Genomic DNA, 20056 nt, shown 5'->3' with positions numbered 1-20056 from the left:
TAATAAGGTTTTCTTCCAATTGTAAACTCACATGAAGTTTCCCAAAGTTATAAAATTAACTCACATTTTATAAAATCACTGATATGGCAAAGAAAAAAATTAAAGGAAAAATATAAAATTCATTAAAAGTAGTGATTATAATATAGGATGTTGCAGTCACTCATCTACTGCTATGAATCCAGTGCCTAGGAGACAAGAGTCACTAAATAAAACTGAATGTTTTGTTACACAAACTTGCCCCTTCTTTCCCTCCAAAAAAATTGGCTTATTAGATTCTTAATATATCCTAATATAATTCTGCTTAACTTCTAAAATTTATCCCACTTTATTCCACAATAGATTTAAAGCAGTCTGGAACTATATATAACTTGAAGTAACAGTGATTATGGGAAAATAAGAAATTCCATATGGGTGAGGTTAATGTACAAAGGATTATGATGAGGTCCTTTCTAAATACCCATTAGAGGTGGGCCTCAAATTTGGCTCTGAGCACTAAAGCCATCACGTGACAGGAGAACACAACCAGTTAAGACATAAGTCACAAGAACCATATAATAAAAACAAACTAGGCACTCAGGAGAACTGAAGAGAGGCATAATTATTCCTGTAATAAAACAAGAGTTCCTCCTGTGTATGTTTATGAAGGAGACACTGTATAACATGGTAAAAATGTCCTAATCAACATTCTTACACAAGCATAATTGTGGGTTTCAGTTGATTCTTTTCTTCAGAGTATCCATCAGCGGAGACTGTTTCATAAAACCAAAATACAGATCATTATTAGCAAAGGTGAGGAGGAGAGTACATAATAGCATAGCAAGCTGCTGCTCTCTGACAGACAATCTAAGAGGAAATCTTAAGTGTGTTGAGAAAAAAAGATAAGTTCCATGTTCCTCACATTATCCTCCAAAGACAGATTTCTATCAACTGAGCTTTTGATAAGTATCAAGACACAGAGGCTTTGTATTTCTGCTCCATGGCTGGCACCTGGCTTGCAGATTTTCTGTGCAGCAAGATAGAGACAGATCGATACACTGTAACAGTCAGGTGAGTTGCCAGGTAGAGGAAAAGAGACAACCTCTTAAGAAAGGTGAGGTGCTGCCTACCCAGGACAAGTGCTCACAACCACAGAGCATGGGAGGACAAATGATTGCACCAGGTTTTTCCTCAAAAAAGAATGTGGGTTTTCCCCAACAGAATGAAGAATGAGCAATCACCTGACAAGTCTCTGAGTAATTTGTGGGGATCAGAGACGGTTTTACAATTTCTTTCAATGGTCATAGACGACTTCTCTAATCCCCAAATGATGTTAATGAGAAAAAAAATGAACCCTCAATAATGGTTAAAACAATAAACATAATTTATTTTGGAAATTAATGGAAAATTTTAACTATATTAAAATTTGTAGTTACACTGAATTAACAAATTCTCATTAATACATCAAATTAATTAAAATACCTAAGGCAAAGAAAAGATTTGCAAAAACAGGACATCTCTTCTCCAGATCATACAATTTGAGGCTTTTTTCTAACTGAGTTCAGGTTAACTGATAAGAGCCTTTAAAATGTACCTTCTAAATAAGTAATTTATACTACTAACTTGGAACTTTCTCTTTACCTGTAATACCTGATACAAATTTCAATAAATATCATACTAAAAACATTTTTCAGCACATATCTCCCTCTACTACAGAAACCCACTTTTTCTTCCTTCTAAATCCAGACAAATGTGTAACCATAACTGTAGTTTTTAAATTTATTTTTATGGTCTACCCCTCCATTTTGGAAATAATGTCATGAAAATAAGGCAAACTTATGCAAAAACTAGAACTCGAGTTTTGATTTTAGAAACTTCAAAAAATAGTCTTCAGAGCAGCAAGGGACTTAAAACTGACTTTAAAAACTCATCATGGGCAGCCCCAGTGGCTCAGCGGTTTAGCACCGCCTTCAGCCTAGGGTGTGATCCTGGAGTTCCAGGATCGGGTCCATGTCAGGCTCCCTGCATGGAGGCTGCTTCTCCCTCTGCCTGTGTCTCTGCCTCTTTCTCTCTCTTTCTCTCTCTCTGTCTCGAATGAATGAATGAATGAATGAATGAATGAATAAAACTCATTTGAAACATTGTTAGTTTTCTTTTAATATCTTCACTAACTCTCAAATACTTTGTTTCAATGTTTACATAACACTTTTAAAGAATCACAAAATGATTTGACTACTGCAACTATATATAGTATTTTTTAAATATGTATTTATTTATGAGAGTGAGTGGGAACATGAGTGGGTGGGTGGGGAGAGGAAAAAGCTGGCTACTCCTGAGCAGGGAGCCAGTCAGGAGGCTTGATCTCAAAAAAAACAAAAAAAAACAAAAAAAAAACAAAAACGGAGGCTTGATCTCAGGGCTCTGAGACCACCACCCGAGTCTAAGGCAGATGCCCAACCAACTGAGCCACCCAGGTGCCCCTATATAGTATTTTTATGTGGACTTTCGTTTCATACTTATGGGAAGAACATTAGATGTCATTAACATAACTGTTACAAGTGTGTACAATACAACCGATCCTCAACTTTTCAGTTTTTAAATATTCCTTTCAAAAAGGCTCAAAACACAAATGCATATAAAAAGCTCTAACAATAGATTAGTAGAATGGAAAAGAGAGTCATTTAATTGACTGCATATTTTGTCTTAACACAACTTAATAGTTCAATAACTTTTATGTAAATTGAATATTTTCAAGAAAATCTCAGATAGGAAAATGTATTTGTGACAGGATTAATTAGGGACTCTAGCTATATGGCTGGAATTCAAGGCACACCAACATATATGCTAGATATTTGCCATTCCGATTGATCCAATTCCTGCTGCAAAACGTCTAAGCTACTGGAGAAAAATGTTTTTCACAATTGCTTTAATTTTTATTAGCCTGATGAAAACTAAAATTCACACAATGTAGAAATTCATTTAGACATGCAATCTAAAAATCCAAACTAATTCACAATTAAAATGTGAAATGCAATTAATCTTCAATTGCTGTAAGCTCTATTTGAAAATAGAATGATTTTATATTTCTTCACTGAAGCTTTAAAAGCCAGTGGTGTCAGTTAACATATTTCTTTGATTGCAAATGCAGTTGATACATCTGTGTCAAGAGCAATAGTTATCTCCTATTGATTACAAAAACATTACATGTGGGTTATTTTACTACATGGAATTATTTTCCCAATCTTCATTAGAATGTTGTCACCATGGGTTTATCTTCTCTACTTTTGTGTTTGAAAATTTCAATAACAAATGTTTTTGGAGTTACCATTTACTAATTTTTAACTCTTTTCAAGCAAATATGAAATAAACTAATCTTATATTCTATTGTAACTATTTATTATTACCATCAATCAACTTTGCCTTGCTGCTACAATTAAAAGGCTTATACAGTAACAGTGTTTATAGGCTTCATATCCAGAAAAACACCCTACAAATATATGCTATGAACATGATGATAGATGCGTATAACAGGCATGAGTGTGTCTTCACAGTTTTTGGTTTGCTCAATCTGTGACTCCATCTTATATGACATACACATATATTTTACAGTACATTTAGTGTATTATATATAATAAATTACCTCCAAGTTTGGTGGCTTAAACAAGGTTTATCATCTCACAGTTTTTGTGAGTCAGGAATTGGGGGATAGTTGAGTGGTCTGGCTTACGGGATCTCATGAGGGTGCAGTCCAGATATTGGCCTTCGCCTACAGTCACCTGAAGGCTTGAGTGAGGCTGGAAGACCCACTTCTAGGGTGGCTGCCTCACATGGCTTTGGCAGGTCTCAATTCTTCGTAATGTGGGCTTCTCTGTAAGGCTGCTTTGGAATCTTCTCAACGTAGCTATTGGCTGTCCCTAAAGCAGTGATTCTCAACAGAGGGCAATTTTCCACCCAGTGGGTATCTGACAATGTCTGAGTCATTTTTGGCTGTTACACCCGGGGTGTGTGTTGGGAATGGTGGCAGTAGGGGCATCTAGTGGGTAGTGGGCCAGGGTTACTGCTACACATCCTTCACAACAAAGAATTATCTGGCCCAAAATGTCAATGGTGCTGAGTTTTAAAAACTTGCTCTAGAGCAAGTGATTTCAGAGAAACATTCAGAGAAAGAACAAGACAGGAGCCACATATCTTTTATGACCTATCCTCAGAAATCACACTCCATCATTACTACCAGATTCCGTATGTTAGAGAAGTGAGTCATTAGGTACAGCCTTCACTGAAGGTGAGGAATATTAGCTACACCTCTTTAAAGGAGAAGTATCAAAAAAACTTACGGCCATATTTTTAAATCATTACACTTAGCAATGGTTTTTTCTTAACAAAATGCTAGAATTTTCAAGATATCTCACATTTGGGAGTATTATTTAAGAATCTTTTTTCTAAAAAAAAAAAAAAAAGAATCTTTTTTCTGCTCTAGAAAAATCACTGGAATTCCATTTAACAAAACTACTTTTGCTTCCCAGTGAATGGTCTCTGCAGTATTTTGATGACTTAATCTCAAAAAATTCCACTAAGCATAAACATATGCAGTCTGATACAGAGAAAAATAAACTAGTAGTAGTCAAAAGATTTGAGTTCTAGTTTTGGTTCCGGCACTTCCCTGTAGGTGATCTGGGGCAAAGCTTCTATAAGCCTGTTTCCAAATAAATACAATGAGGATGTCACCAGCTCTGCTTATCTCAATAATGCTGTTTTGAATCTCAAATAAGATAATAATGTGATAGCACTTTAAGAACTATAAAAGGCAGGTCGTTTTAAATGTTCTAAGTTGAAATAACATGCTATTATAAAATAGTTTCAAGATCAGCTTCTAGCATGGGGTTTATCACATAGGAGATTCTCACTACATATTTTTAGATCTCTTATTCTCAAATTGGAGGTTGAGTAAACCTCTGAAATGACAGTAAAATAGAGAAATTAAAATATAAATGAAGGACAAAATCCTTCATCATTTGTTATCATGCTATGGATAACTAAAATATAATTTCCAAAAGTTAAAATGTACATTATTCAGCAATTATTAGATAGGATCTAAGACTATAATCAGCAACATAATGTAGCCAAGACTTCAGATATTGAACTAGAAAAAAAAAATCCCTTTATTATTTGTTTCCAAATTCAAACTTTGAGGGAGAGTAGAAGCTCTAAGTGATCTGCGTATCCTCAGAATCTAGCCCAGTGTTTGGAATATAACACAAGATTAATTAATACATACCAAAACAGATAGTTCTTAACCTCAAGGAGTGGAGAAATCTAGTTGGAGAGTCAGAATAAACAGACAGTCACATAAACAAATCACTAAAGACTTTTAAAAGCAACACATTTGTTTCCTCTAATCCATTCTATACACTCCAGTCAGATCAGTTTTAAAATACTTTTGCGGGGGATCCCTGGGTGGCGCAGCGGTTTAGCGCCTGCCTTTGACCCAGGGCGCGATCCTGGAGACCCTGGATTGAGTCCCACGTCGGGCTTTCTGTATGATGCCTGCTTCTCCCTCTGCCTCTCTCTCTCTCTCTCTGTCTCTATGAATAAATAAATAAAATCTTTAAAAAAATAATAAATAAAATAAAATACTTTTCCTCAATACTTTACAACCTCAAGAAACAGCTTTCCATGGCCTAGAAAAATGCAATGCCTTAGCCCTACTCCAGACCTAGTCCTTCCTTTCTGGGTGTATTTAAAAACACTACAACTGATTCTGAAGAACAACCAGAATGAGAACCACAACTGGGTTCATGCTACCTGAGATATTCTTGCTGTCAGGCCAATCCACCTCACAACTAATTCTCTTGGTTGTGTTTTCTCCTGTTACCTAAAAATGTTTCCTTCTCTCCAATTATTCTTTCAAAATAGACTTCTAATCCTTTTTCTTCCATGATACCATTTTAACTACTATAGCCCACAATGCCTCCACATGTCTATACACATCAATACCTTTTTATATAAACAGTTCACTTATTTTTTCTTTTTCTTTTTTTCTTTTTCTCTCTTTCTCTCTTTCTTTCATTAGTAGGCTCCATGGAGCCCAATGTAGGGCTTGAACTCATGACCCTGAGATTAAGACCTGAGCTGAAAAAAAAAAAAAAAAAAAAAGACCTGAGCTGAAATCAAAAGCTGGACGCTTAACCAAATGGGCCACCCAAGTGCCCCTTATGTCTATTTCTTTTAATACTGATGGCATTTAACAATGACAGATAACCAACAGATTTTCTTCACTACAGTATATTTCAAACATAAGCAAATAGATATACACATACATTTCAAACTTTCAAAATCACGTTGCCTTAATACCTAAAGAAATCTTCAGGTAATTCACTCATCCCAAAAAAAAAAAAAAAAAAATTCACTCATCCCCTGATTGTAATTTTCATGACCACTGTCATTCATCAGTGCTAATGAAAGCTTTCTTTAAATATCACACCACTACATCTCTAAGGCTGAATCATACAAGTTTATAAGATCAATCTATTTCTAGAGTAGTTAGTGCTACATCTGAGATCATCCTCAAACAATTGAGGAAAAGTATGAAATGTTACATTTCAATAGACTTGAAATCCAAAGGGCTAGATATTCTTGAGATAAGGTTTGGAAGGACAAATTTGGAAACACAATGTATGAATGAAGCCACTGTTAAGACTATATCATATGATGAACTGAAAAAGAATATGCACACAGACAGGGCACATGGGTGGCACGGTTGGTTAAATGTCTAACTCATGGTTTCAGCTCAGGTAATGATCTCAGGGTCCTGGGATCGAGCCCTGCATCAGGCGCTGTACTCAGCATGGAGTCTGCCTGAGATTCTCTCTCTCCCTCTGCCCCTGCTGTCTCTCTCTCGAAAATATATAAAATCAACAAAGAAAAGAAGAAGAAGAAGAACAACAACAACAACAACAACCACCACAGAAAGTATAGATTTTCTATCTTTTTGGCGGTGGAAGGTTCAAGTTATCCTATCTAGTTTTTCCTCAGGGCCAATCAATCCAAATATATATAAGACTATATAAGTAGTTCTCAACAAGGGTGATTTTGTCCCCAGGGGCATATGGCAACATCTAGAAACATTTTTGGTTGTCACAACTGGGGTTTCTACTGGCATCTTGCAAGTAGGGTACAGGATACTGCTAAATATCCTACAATGCACAAGACAGCAAGCTCCCCACAACAACAACAACAAAAAAAATCATCCCACCCAAAATGTCAATAGGTTGAGTAACCCTAGGTTATATTTGAAAATGTAAACACAGCTTGATAGATATTCATAATACGGTTTTCTTAATTTGCTGTTTTCCCATTTTGCCCCCTTTAGCATTTACATCATTTAACTTACTCAGATTGCTAATTTCAAAGCAGATCATTCAAAGCATAGGGCACTTAGCACACTAAACTAGGAACAGAAAACAAAGCAAGACAAACTTATAATATCCAAATGAGAAAATTATTAGAAATTTATCAATATAAGATGCTAACATCAATACTTCAATTTAATATGAAAATCATTACGGAGCTGAGTTTTATTATACCAAATGAGGAAGATAACTAAGATTTTCCCAGCATTTGGTAGCCTGGAGAAGAAAATGTAAATAGAAACTTATTATGCAAAAGTCTAAATTCAAGAAAGCACAAGCTACCTAAAGCCCTAGATGGATTTGACAGAAGAGGGGGGAAAAAAAGAAATATCTCTTGGGGATATTGAGAATAAAGCAATTATTTCTGGGAATAAAGTTATATCTACTACAAGGATGAGGAAATAACAAGAATTCAGTAACACTTGCATAAACCAGACACTTCAAGCTAAGTGTCACAGGACACACATGATTAAGGGCACTTAATGTGTAAGTGAAGACTATCACAGCAGAGACACCACCCCAAGTGGAAGACAGGGCTGGATTAGGGACCCTTGCCCTCACAGCTCCCTGCTTCCCCTAACACACCAGCCTCCCTGAGCCCTGGGCAGATCAAAAGAAGAAGTTCTGACCTGTTGTGGGCACATGGTAATGTCATCACTTTCTAGATCTGAATCATCAGATGGAAAGGTTTCTCTGACACAGATTTCCAACACATATCCTTGCATAAGGTTGCCCTAGATATAAAAAGCGACCAGTATGTCGACAGAGTCAAAGGAGACAAAAAAATCTAAAAGAAAATTTCAAAGGAAGCATTAGAAACATAAAGGTAGAACTAAAATGGCAAGTTAAGTGAAAGAAGGCAGAAAAGAAAAGCTATAGAGGACCTCCCTCCAAAGCGATCTCTGAGAAATCAATGTAACATGTCCCTTCTAGACTGGTATTTTTCAAAAGCAGTCTGCTTTTTTTGTTTTTTGTTTTTTGTTTTTTTATTTTTATAAACATAACATCTAGTACAGTGCTTAATATGGCAATACCGAATTAATGAATATAAGAAAACAAAAGGGATAAGTGGTATGTTTTTTGCTTTTTTTTGGGGGGGGAGCATGGTTGTGTTGCGTGATACCCCCACTCCGGAGCATAAGCTTGGAAAAGGAACGAATGCATACCTGTGGGTAGACTGACAGTAAGATACACATATTCACATACCTTCCTTCATGTCACAGGCACAGTGACAATACCACCAAGGCCTAGAGGTTTTGAGGAAAACAAGGAAATCTGTAACAACATCATTCAAAGTAACAGGAGCCAATGTGTTCAGGGTCTGAAGTTACTCAGACAGCAGCTAGACAAAATAAACATTTGTTCTATTACCTTTTTGTTATGTTGCCATGGGAATCTGTGTTTAGGAACACTTATTTTCCCCAACTAGATGATAGAGCAGTAAAAGGGGGGAGAGCTTCCATGAAAGAGGAGAGAAGCCTGTATCTATAAAGGCAGGGAGGACAATAAACCCTATGGGTATTTATAGGGTCACATATGTGTATAATCGTTCAATCTGTAAGACTTATTCAAGTTAACAGAGAAGTCCCTGAGGCTTCACAGCCAAAACATTAGTAACAGGTAACAATAATCAGACCTCTACTAAAATTATTATAAGGGGGGGAAGGTAAAGGAATGTAAAGCAGATACACAGCCAAATAAAATAGAAAATAAATGAGATCTTAAATGTTGAAGGAAGGTAAAAATGTCTTTTAAAATATGATCCAATCATTAGAAAAAAACCTAGAAGCCCAAAAAAAGTTAGAAAACATTCAACCTGTCAGCAGGCTAATCTTTTGTCAGCAGAAGTCTAGAGCTAATCTCTTTGCTCCCTTCCTTTTGGCAACAGAAACCTGAAAAACTAAAGTAAGCCCATGTTATTTAAAGAGCTAGACTGGAATACCCTGATTTCTAGGGCCCTACAAAAGTACCAGCTCTGGTACTTTGAGTCTTCTGGAAGGAGAATTGTGTGCATGGGTTTGGGGCTGTGCACCAATTCATGGGACTCTCCCATTCTACCCTAAACTACAATTAGCACCTCTAATGGGTAGGGAATAGAATGAAAAAATAGAGACCCCAGAGCAGAGTGATCTGTTAAAACATAAATTAGATCATGTCTCTCCTCTGGTCAGAACCCTCCGTTGGCTTCCCCTCTCATGCAGAGTAAAAGGCACAGTTCTTATAAAGGCAAGTAAGGCCCTTCATTGACCTCTGCACATCTGCAGCCCCTCCACCCTCTTCTACTACTACTTGGCCCCTGGATCACTCAGTGCTAGCCAGACTGGTCTCCTAGCTATTCCAGCGAAAGAGGCCTTTGCCTCAGGGCCTTTGTACTTCCTGATCCCTCAGCCTGGAATGTTCGTCCCTCCCCACCCAGGTCCAATTAGTGTTCTACATCACCTCCTGCTGGTCTTTGCTCAGCTGTCACTTCATCATTGAGGCCTACCCTGACTACCCTACTTAAAAGTGCAACACAGCCATCCCAGGATTCCCTCTCCTTTCCTTGCTTCATTTTCCCCATAGCACCAATCATCTGACATACTATAAATTTTTATTTGTTATCTATTTCTACTTTTATCCCCCTTAAAATATAGTTTCTTATAGGCAGAAACTTTTGTCTCTTTGTTCATACACCATCTCCAACACCTGAAGAATGACTCATACATAGTAGGTCCTCAAAGTATCAGTATAATACACAGTCCTGTCCTCAAAGACAATAGCATGAGCCTAACATTCTCTCCCTTTGCTTCCACATTACTTACAATCCTTTATTTTTTTTTTTTAAAGATTTTATTTATTTATTCATGAGAGACAGAGAGAGAAAGAGGCAGAGACACAGGCAGAGGGAGAAACAGGCTCCATGCAGGGAGCCCGACGTGGGATTTGATCCCAGGACTCCAGGATCATGCCCTGGGCCCAAGGCAGGCGCCAAACCGCTGAGCCACCCAGGGATCCCTACTTACAATACTTTAAAGTTCAGATAATGGTGTTAAAATCTAGCCATTTGGGATCCCTGGGTGGCGCAGCGGTTTGGCGCCTGCCTTTGGCCCAGGGCGCGATCCTGGAGACCTGGGATCGAATCCCACGTCGGGCTCCCGGTGCATGGAGCCTGCTTCTCTCTCTGCCTGTGTCTCTGCCTCTCTCTCTCTCTCTCTGTGACTATCATAAATAAATTAAAAAAAATAAAAATAAAAAATAAAAATAAATAAAATAAAATCTAGCCATTTGTCCCAAACCAAAACTTAGCGGTCATCCTAGATTCCTCTCTTTTGTGTACTTTCTCCCCTGACCTTCAGTCTAGGAGCCAAGATGTCAGAATATGGGACCTATTTATCAAAAGTGCAGAATTTATAGACCATGATTTTCCTCTTTCCTGGAATAAACTCTTAACAGGCTGAAATGCTGGAAAAGTGGTTCATTTTATAAATCTTTAACACACATGCACTTAATTTATGCACACCCTGTGCAAAGACAAACTTCTAAATACTGACAGCTTTATTTACATAAACATTTCAAGTTTAAAGAGTTCTTTTTTTTTTTTTTTCTTCTGTGCATTGACTTCTAAGTACATAGCGACCATGAGACAAAATCCCTAGGTTCTGAAGTCAGGGAAACCCACTTTACAATGAAGTTTTTATTAAACATTACAGTACTGATACCTCCTGGATAGGAACAAATCAATATCGAATTTCACAGTAAAGAGCAAAAATCTAATGTATTTTTCAAAGGCCTGGAGAGGCAGTTATTTTCATTAATATCCTATACTTACATAATGCAAACATGTATAGATAGTCCCAACTCTACTAAATGCAGATTAAAGAATTTCAAACCACCAGGATTCACAAATTCAGGAATTAAGTATTTGTACTTCCTAATAATTACTTGGGAAAAGAATCTGATCTGCGCAATGAGTTCGTTTTTTGGTCTATCAATTCTGAGGAAGAGGTGTGACTTTAATAAGTTACGTCATTACCCCACAGATAAGCTAGGCAATGACACTAGTGGGATTGGTTCTGTACAGTCACAGCTCTATTGCAAGTGACCCAGCAACCTCTTTCTTCACAAAAAGTGGGAGAAGGAACAAACAGTACAAAAGAAGGCACTATCACACAAACTCAGCAGCCTATAGGTAGAGAAAAGATGACTTGTAAAGTGTTGAAAACCTAAAACCAAATCCAGAGTACCACTGACGAATAAGCCATTCTTTCAATGAATGAGTCCAGTTCTTCACCTATATAACTGGGTTAATAAGAGAGTCAGTGAAGACTGAATGATAATGCTTTCAATGAAAATATTTTATAGTATAAAATCCCATAAAAATGCCAATTTATACTAAACTGAGAGTGATCTAGCCCAGTGAATTCCTCTACCTTTGAATTCAAAGCCTCAAGGGCTCAGCGCCATCTGCACCATTGCCCATGAAAGGCAAAGTCAACACACACATCATCTCTGAGGCTGAGTTAGAGAGAAATCAAAAACAGAGTACTCTTCAATATCAAGAAATTAAGCTGGCAGAACTGAAAAGCCAGAGGTTCAGGATACCCTCATTTTAAAATGGGAGCCAGAGAAAAGCATCAGAATCCATCAAAATGGGATTCAATTAGAAAAATTACTTTATAACAAATTTGACTGAATTATTTTTTTTAATTCTTTATGTTTATATATCAATAACATAAATATTTGCAATTATCTTTAAATATCTATTTGTTGTTGGTACTGGCAACATGCAGTGAACCATCTTGCTTTCGGTTACAAAGAAAAGCAAATGGGAAGAAAGTTCAGTAAGGGCCTACTATCGTCACCAGAAAAGTAAAGGGCAGGCCCCTCTTACTGATTAGGAGTCAAGAAAGTCATCTTTGCATAGTCAATAATGATGTATTTTCATTTATCTGTGCCCTGGCTCATCCTAAAAGAAAAGAATAAAAGATTTAAAACAGTGAATGGCTATTAACACTAAACCTTAGCTTTGTTTATTATATTCATGTATATACAGTCTTATTCCACAGAGCATTTAGGAAGCTGGATTTGATTTCTTAGTAAGTTTTGCCATCCTCTCACTAAAAAATCTTGCATAGGCTAAATACACTCGTGATAAATATAAACTACACAGTAAAATGCCTAGAACAGTAAGCAATCCATAAAATGTAGTTTTTTTATTCACATTAGACTTAGCTTGACGAGGGAATGGATTATCTCACTGTCTTGCTCAGCACTCTATCTCATGAAACCTAGCCCATTATCTAGTCCGTAGCTGGTATTCAGTGTTGTTGAATCAACAAAGGACTATGACTTAAGAGTATTTTTTATTTTATGGCTACCTATTTTATGGCTACCAGGGCCCCACCTCCTCTAATCAACAGCAAGGGTCTGGAAAAACCATACCCAGAGGAAAGGCATTTAAGTTCCTGTTTATATTTCCTTAAACTCACCACAAAGAGTCCCTCCTTCTGTCCCAAAACCAGAAAATCAATGCTTTGCAACAAAGTATTCTTAAACAATTTTGCTTCATTTCCCCTCACAGACAATGCAACAAAGTTCCTTAAAACTGCAAGACTTATTTAGTTCCCTTTACCTTTTAAAAAGGAAAGGTATATTATAAAACCTTATCAATTTTTTAAAAAATTGAAAAATTAAAAAAATAAAACCTTATCAATTTTCAATTTCTAGTCTGATTCCTTGATCTTGGATTCATAGCATACAGGCTGCTGCTTGCCTTTTTACTGTAGACTTAGTGAAAATTAAAATGAGAAAATAGGCTTAACATAAAAAACTTTTAATATACATCAAAGTATATCACACTTAGGAGCAATCAAATTAGGAAACTGACAGATATTTGCGTGAGGTTGCATTCCTTAAAATGCTTTCAGAGATTCTTTTTCGGAACAGACTTCAGATCCAGTTCTACAAGTCACACAAGAAATTCTGTCATTACTTTATAGTTATAACTCCTATTTGACCTAAAACAAGACCAACCTGAATGCCTAATCTTTCTCGCCAGACTTGAGTACAAATTCTCTAAATTATTTGAATTCAGCTTGATTTTCTTATTCCCTAAAATCAAATCTGTTCTTAAAGGATGATGGCAGTGAAAAATAACACAGGCTCCAGAATGCTGTAAGAGAAATTAAAAAAAAAAAAAAAAAAAAAGTTTGCTGCAACACCCAAAACACTGCTAAGAATCTGAAAGAACTGAAAGAATAACTTCAAATAATTCTGAATGAGATGCCACTTACTTATGTATATCTAAATTCTGATATTTTCAATCCAAAATCAATTATATTTGCCATAGTCAACTGACACACATAAGATGCATTCTCTTCCACCAATATACCATATGTCACACTTTAAATCCCTCAACAGAAATACTACTAAAAACAAATGAATGGGCTCTGCCTCCTTGTAAAGACACATAAGAAACTTAACAGGGGCTGTCTCAGAGGAAAGGAATAGCACAGTTGGAGAACAAGAAAGGAAAGGATACCTTTCGTTAAATATCCTTTTACGCCTTTTGAATTTTATACAATGTGTATATAATTCTATACATATTTTTTAAAATATGTTTAACAAAATCACTTCCAAGTGTCAGATATTTCTGGCTTCTGTAAGCCAAAAAAGTATAGTACTAAGGAAATGTAAAGGTCATTTTTATGATACTTCACTCTAAATCTGAATCTGCAGTTCCAGGACAGAGCTATTCATACCAACAGTAGGAAGACCTTGCAAGCAGTTGTTTTCAGGTCCACTAAACTCCCCATAGTTGAGCTATTCTGCTGTATCATTTCATTAAAGTTTAAACATCATTGGAAACAGAAACTTGGTACTACGAAAATTAATGTCAATTATGACATAACAGAATGAAAAAGAGTGGTAAAATAATAAGCTATTAAAGGAGCCATGATCCAAATATATCTCTGAAAATTTGCAAATCAATCACACATATAGATGGATACAGTAAAATGTTGCAAATTCCCTTAAAACGTAAACTGCCATATTATAAAAATGAGGAAAAGATGTCAAGCACGGGACCATCAGCAAGATGAACTCACGCAGCTTGAACTAGAAAATGCAATATGATCTGTTGCTTGACACAATTGCACAATCTCAATTACCCAGAAGATTCTAGCAAACAGGAAATTCATGATGTGACTTTAAGAAACACAAGAATTATAAAGATTAACACATCCAAAAGTCTGGAATTCGTTTCCCTCACCCCCACCCCCACCCTCCCAAAATCTTATGGAGCCCTTTTCAAATGATTCACATGAATACAGGAATTAGTTTCAGATCAGCAGCTCTCAAGTTACAGTAACTCTAAAATATGGTGTGTAATACCTAAACTAGTGAAATATTTTAGATCCAAGAATTTTATTGGATCGATTTAATTTAAAACACAGTGTGAATTAAAGCTGAGAAGTGTCTCTCCCTTCCTTTGCTATATATTCCCTATCCTTATGAAAACCATCGTGTACCTCAGGCTACAAATGTAGATCAGTTCCCTGCGAACTCTCTAAAGAAGTTTAAAAACACAATATTCACAAGATGTACTGCAATTAAGAAATACTTACAATACCTCCCCAGATTGCTCATGATTCTTTGATCTTGAGCGCGTCCAACGGATCTGAATCTCACTTGCTCCAAGTGAAAAAACTGTTTTTGCCAAACAATACTTAAATGAGCAGTGGTATGTGACTAATCAGTGAAGCCGCCAGTTTCTCAAGCTGCAGTGTTCTTGCAGGCACTACCACCCACCCCCACTCAGCGAAAAGGAAATACGCTTTCAACAGAATCGGAAACACACAACTCAAGCTGGCACTAGGCTGGCCGAGATAAAGTCGGTATTTTCGGTTCTTTGGGTCGCTGCTAATGCAAGTGCGAATTCGAAAAGAATGCCTCTCGAAATGAGATTTCGAAAGAGGTCTGCAAAAAAAAAAAAAAAAAAAAGCCAGGGCAGAAAGCCCTTGGTCGTCAGTTTTGTTCCGACGCTCGCAGTCTCCCGTAGAGCTTGGCCCTTCTGCTTCTCCCTGCAGCCCCCCCGGGCTTGTCTGCTTGGAGGGCAGGCTCCCGCGCGCCCAGAGTGGCTGCACCTCCGGAGAGGCTCCTTCGGCTCGAGGCTGGCAGGGAGACACCCCCCACCCCCGGAGAGACGCCCCGGCCTCTGTGCCAGCCCCCCTCCCCCGAGCAGCCACCCCCCCAGAAGGGATTGCGCAGGGTGCGAGGCAGGGCCGAGCTCCAGCACCACCGCCCACCGTGGACCTGCATCCTGCACACAGCCGACCGCCTCCCTGGGGGTGCAGAGTGAGGGGTGCAAGGGGGTCCCGGGCGTGCAGCACAGGGGTCGAATGGGCAACGATGCCCTCCCCCAGAGAAAATTCCTACCGCTTGGTGCATCGCTGAGCTGTGTGGGCAGGCCTGGTTCTGGGGTGCTGAGGCCACCAAGCCCGCCGCAGACCCAAGCCCGGTGACACTCACCACACGGAGCCGTAGGCGCCGGAGCCCACCGGGGACAGGTTCTGGTAACGCTCGGGCACCTCCCAGATTGTCTTATTCAGCTCCTGCCGGTAGAACGTGGGCCTCTCCTGAGACATCTTCCAGCGGCGGCCGCGGGGCTAGGAGGTGGCCCTGAGGGGCCCCGCCTGCGCCCGCACCCGCACCCGCTCCCGCTCCCGCTCCCGGGCCCTCGTTGCCCGCCGGGCCGGGCGGGGACCCGGAGCTGGCAGTCGGCGCAGGTGCGGCAGACGCGACCCCGCCGACTCCCGCGCGCGCGGCCCCTGTCAGCCGCAGCTGCCGGGCGAGCCCGGTGAAGGGCAGGGGCAGGCTGCGGGGCTCAGGGCTGCGCCCACCACGCTCTCCCTGCACCCTCTCCCCGACCAGGCCGACCCCGGGCTGCGCCGCGGAACTGCGGCTCCAGCTGCAGCGCCCGCTCAAGTTCCAGTGATCGCCGTTCCAGAGCCAGCGAACAGGAGTCGCTAGCCGTACTCTCGCGAGACCAGCTCCCGGGACTCTCCGCGAGCCGAGATTTTACCCAATATGGAACCTGCCCACGGGAGGGGGTGGACTACCGGAGAGGATGGGAGGAGCACTTCTCGCGAGAAAAGGGCAACAGCTGGAGACCAGAGGCAGGAACTCTCGGGGACTGCTCTTAAGGGCGCGAAGGCGGACCCGGGAAAGGGAGGGACAGGCAGGCAACGTATGCCGCGTGCGCCCCACCGTGGTCGGCGGGGCAAACGCCCGGCTCCGTGGCGGGAGGCGACGGCGACTAATAGGGTGTCGGGAAAAGAGCCAAAAGATCTTTGAACTGCCGGTAGTCACCAGCAGCCGAGCATCTGCTCAGCAGAACCTCCAACTTCCAAGAAATACTTACATTTGGAAAAGGAAGGTTCCAGCCAGAAAGCCGTTATTCCATGTTCGGGGACATACGGCTTAATCTTCGGAACTGTGACGGACCCTATCCCGAAAGCAAGTATTAGCTCTACGTTAAGTCTGAGGTTTTCCACCCAAACTCTCCTAACGGTCTTTAAACGTTTATGTGCAAAAGAACACTTGGAGTGTTAAAAAAAAAAAAAAAAAAAAAAAGCCAAGTCCCAGGACCCACAGGGAGTCTAAGTGGATAGGTCGGTGATAGGCGCCAAGAACGCGCATTTTTATAATATGCTCCAGGCAGTTCTGATTCAGGAAAGTCTCCCGCATCCCCCTTGGAGAAGGATTTTTGAAAAGAGTACTTCTGAGGGTTTGAAACTGAATCCTGCTCTGAAGCTTGATTCTTGCCTCAGGTTAAGGAGAGCAAGGCAGAGGGTGTCCTATTAGGCAAGTCTATTGACCTCTCTTAGACTCTAGTTCCAGCTTCTGCAAAAGTAATTCCTGCCTTACATCCGCGCCTAATAGGGTTACCTGTAAAGCTGAACAAGATAGTAAGTGTGAGTGAGCAAGATACTATATAACCATGCCTACAGCCACTGTAACCAACTTATTCCTTTGTTAAAGTTTGTTACAATGTCTCTTAGAAGTAACTGGGTCCAAGCCAGGACACCTCTCAACCCTTCCCGTGATTATTCTCTTTCGTGTCGTGCATCCTTTAGAATGCTCAGATTTTGCATATCTTGTCCCAGCACCTAGCACAGTGCCTAGAATATAATAGGTACCCCATAAATATTTATTGAACAAATTATGAATAATGACCATGATCTCAACTTAGGAGAGAGTGCAGGATCCTCAGTTCTCCTCAAGGAAAAACAAAAATAAAAACCAGAGTCATGGGTCATTCCTGGAAAGCTTTTCTTGGAGGATCCGATGTGGCTTAGTCTGGATTCTCTCGCCTATGAAGACATGCTGCTTGAAAATGTTCCAAGGCTACCTGCAGTTTAGGGAGCCCTCCAAGAAGTAATGAAGGTTGAAGGAAGAGGCGAGAAGCAAAAATGTGATTGGAAAGAAATGGCGGGTGGGAGTGGGCAATCAAGGTGATGAGTGGATGGATACAAGGGAGGAAACTCGGCAGTAGGAATGAACCTAAGGAATTCATGATTATCCACCAAATTGGGATAGTGAAGTGGGAGTGACTGAAAGGGTAAAAATGAACTAAACAGTACATTCAGTCACTCTTTCAACAAACATGTACCGAATGCCTACTCTGTGCCAGCCACTTCTGATTGACAAAAGGCAATTTAAAAATAGACACAGTTGGGCAGCCAGGGTGGCTCAGTGGTTTAGAGCCGCCTTCAGCCCAGGGCGTGGTCCTGGAGACGCGGGATCGAGTCCCACGTCCGGCTCCCTGCATGGAGCCTGCTTCTCCCTCTGCCTGTGTCTCTGCCTCTCTCTCTCTCTCTCTCTCTCTCTCATGAATAAATAAAACCTTTAAAAAAAATAGACACAGTTGCTGCCTACATGGAATTTACAACTGACTGAGCGCTTACTATATCTACCACATTGTTTAGGCACTGATAATACAGCCATTAGAAAAATCCCTGCCAATAAATAAATAAATAAATAAAAATAAAAAAAAAAAAAGAAAAATCCCCGCCTTATGGGGGGCGATGGGTGACAATCTACAAAAAAGGAACGAATAGGTAAAGTGAATGTGTTAGATTTTAACCCAGTAATCGAGCAAGTGTAAAACTGCAGCTGGGCCAAGCAGGAATCCAGGGCGTAGTCACATAGTGACAGGGACTGAGTAAACTTCCAAAGGTTAAAGGGCGGGGCGCTGGGGGAGCCCAGCGAGAGACCCGGGCAGAAGACTGTCCTTCGGTGGGAGGAGCCGGGCTTGGGGGGCAGAGAGCGAGGGTTGCAGACTTGAGTGACCTTCCAGCTTCCAGGTGCTCCTGCGTCTTCCGACCTGACAAAGCCGTAGGGTGCTTTCAGTGAATCGCTGTGCGTGAAGTGCAGGGCGCGAGGCCTGGCATTAAGAAGGCCCCCCAGGGATCCCTAGGTGGCGCAGCGGTTTGGCGCCTGCCTTCGGCCTAGGGCGCGATCCTGGAGACCCGGGATCGAATCCCACATCGGGCTCCCAGTGCATGGAGCCTGCTTCTCCCTCTGCCTGTGTCTCTGCCTCTCTCTCTCTCTTTCTGTGACTATCATAAATAAATAAAAATTAAAAAATAAAAATAAATAAATAAAAAAAAAAGAAGGCCCCCCAGTCAAGAGTAGTCAAACCCCAAAGCAAGTGGAGGCCTGGGTGGCACAGGTTAAGGGCCTCCCCACCCCCACCCCGGGCCCCACCGCAGGTGCGGGTGCTCGCGTCCCCCGCCCGCCGGAACGCCCGCGGGTTCGGGCGCAACGGCTCGGGAACCGCCGGCGGCCGCGTCCACAGCGCCGCCAGCCCGGCCGGAGCAGCGTGGGACCCCGGCGCTGGGACCCCGGCGCTGGCACTCGCGCCCCCGCCGGGCCCCGGTGGAGCCGCGGCCGCAGGTTAGAGCGGGGCGTCGGTCGCCCGCCAGCCCAGGCGCTTCGAGAGCGCTCGATGTGTGTGAAATGAATGAATGACCCTAGTCCGGGGAAAGCTCATTTCTCGGGGGCATCGTCTCTACTAGTCAAAGGACTAGAGGCAATGCTTGCGGTTTGCAACCGAATCCTTTCAGACGCATTGGTCTGCATTGTACTGGGGCAGCAGCCCGAGCCTCTCCTTACCACCCTGCCGTCTCCTCCTGAAGCCCGACTGCCCAGGCCCGCCTCCTACTTCCAGACCTCACTGCTCTGTTCATTTTCTTCCCTCGGATTGAGCCTCCCACTCCCACCTGCCTTGGCTCCTATCTCTTCCTCTTGACTCCTATCAATGTATCAGTGGCCCCCTTGGAAGCCTTTCCAACATCCCTACCCCAGAAATGAGTTTATCTCCAACACACCCCACTGATAATAGTCTCACCAAGTCGCATTAAAAGTAGTTGTTTATGTGTCTGATGGTCAGCTCCTTGGGGGCTGTCAACTTATTATTCATCCCCAGCCACCAGATAGAGAGACTGAAGGATATTTGAAAGCAATGCACCTCGCTTGTGCCTTTGCTGGATTCCAAATACGTTCCCTATAAGAACATGAGGTGGTAACAGGCAAATGGCTGTTGTTTCTGATGGAATTACAAATGCTTATTTGAAATTTTGGAAGCGAATTTTACCTTACCATGATTGCAGAGGATAGAGGAAAGATGA

General features: G+C 41.0%; 2 protein-coding genes across 7 annotated transcripts in view; one reads left to right on the top strand and one right to left on the bottom strand.

The window, feature by feature from the left end:
- Window positions 1–16009, bottom strand: part of MAPK14 (mitogen-activated protein kinase 14) — a 73170-nt gene extending 57161 nt beyond the window's left edge. The window contains 1 exon segment of the mRNA NM_001003206.1: window positions 15894–16009. Coding sequence (NP_001003206.1) covers window positions 15894–16009 — 116 coding nt within the window.
- A 654-nt stretch (window positions 16010–16663) lies between these two features.
- The window catches only part of SLC26A8 (solute carrier family 26 member 8), an 84097-nt gene continuing 80704 nt past the window's right edge, over window positions 16664–20056 (top strand). For 3 of the 6 annotated variants that reach the window (XM_038553856.1, XM_038553855.1, XM_038553854.1), the window contains exon 1: window positions 16666–16880. In XM_038553856.1, the coding sequence (XP_038409784.1) occupies window positions 16826–16880 (55 nt within the window). In that variant the 5' untranslated portion in view covers window positions 16666–16825. Of the gene's footprint in view, window positions 16881–19217; window positions 19323–20056 lie in introns of those variants that run through there. The other 3 variants (XM_038553857.1, XM_038553852.1, XM_038553853.1) reach the window with 3 other exon arrangements.

This window comes from Canis lupus, chromosome 12 (assembly GCF_011100685.1).
Source record: "Canis lupus familiaris isolate Mischka breed German Shepherd chromosome 12, alternate assembly UU_Cfam_GSD_1.0, whole genome shotgun sequence".
NCBI lineage: Eukaryota > Metazoa > Chordata > Mammalia > Carnivora > Canidae > Canis > Canis lupus.
The sequence above is the reverse complement of the archived record's forward strand: the minus strand, read 5'-3'. Positions and strand labels throughout refer to the sequence as shown.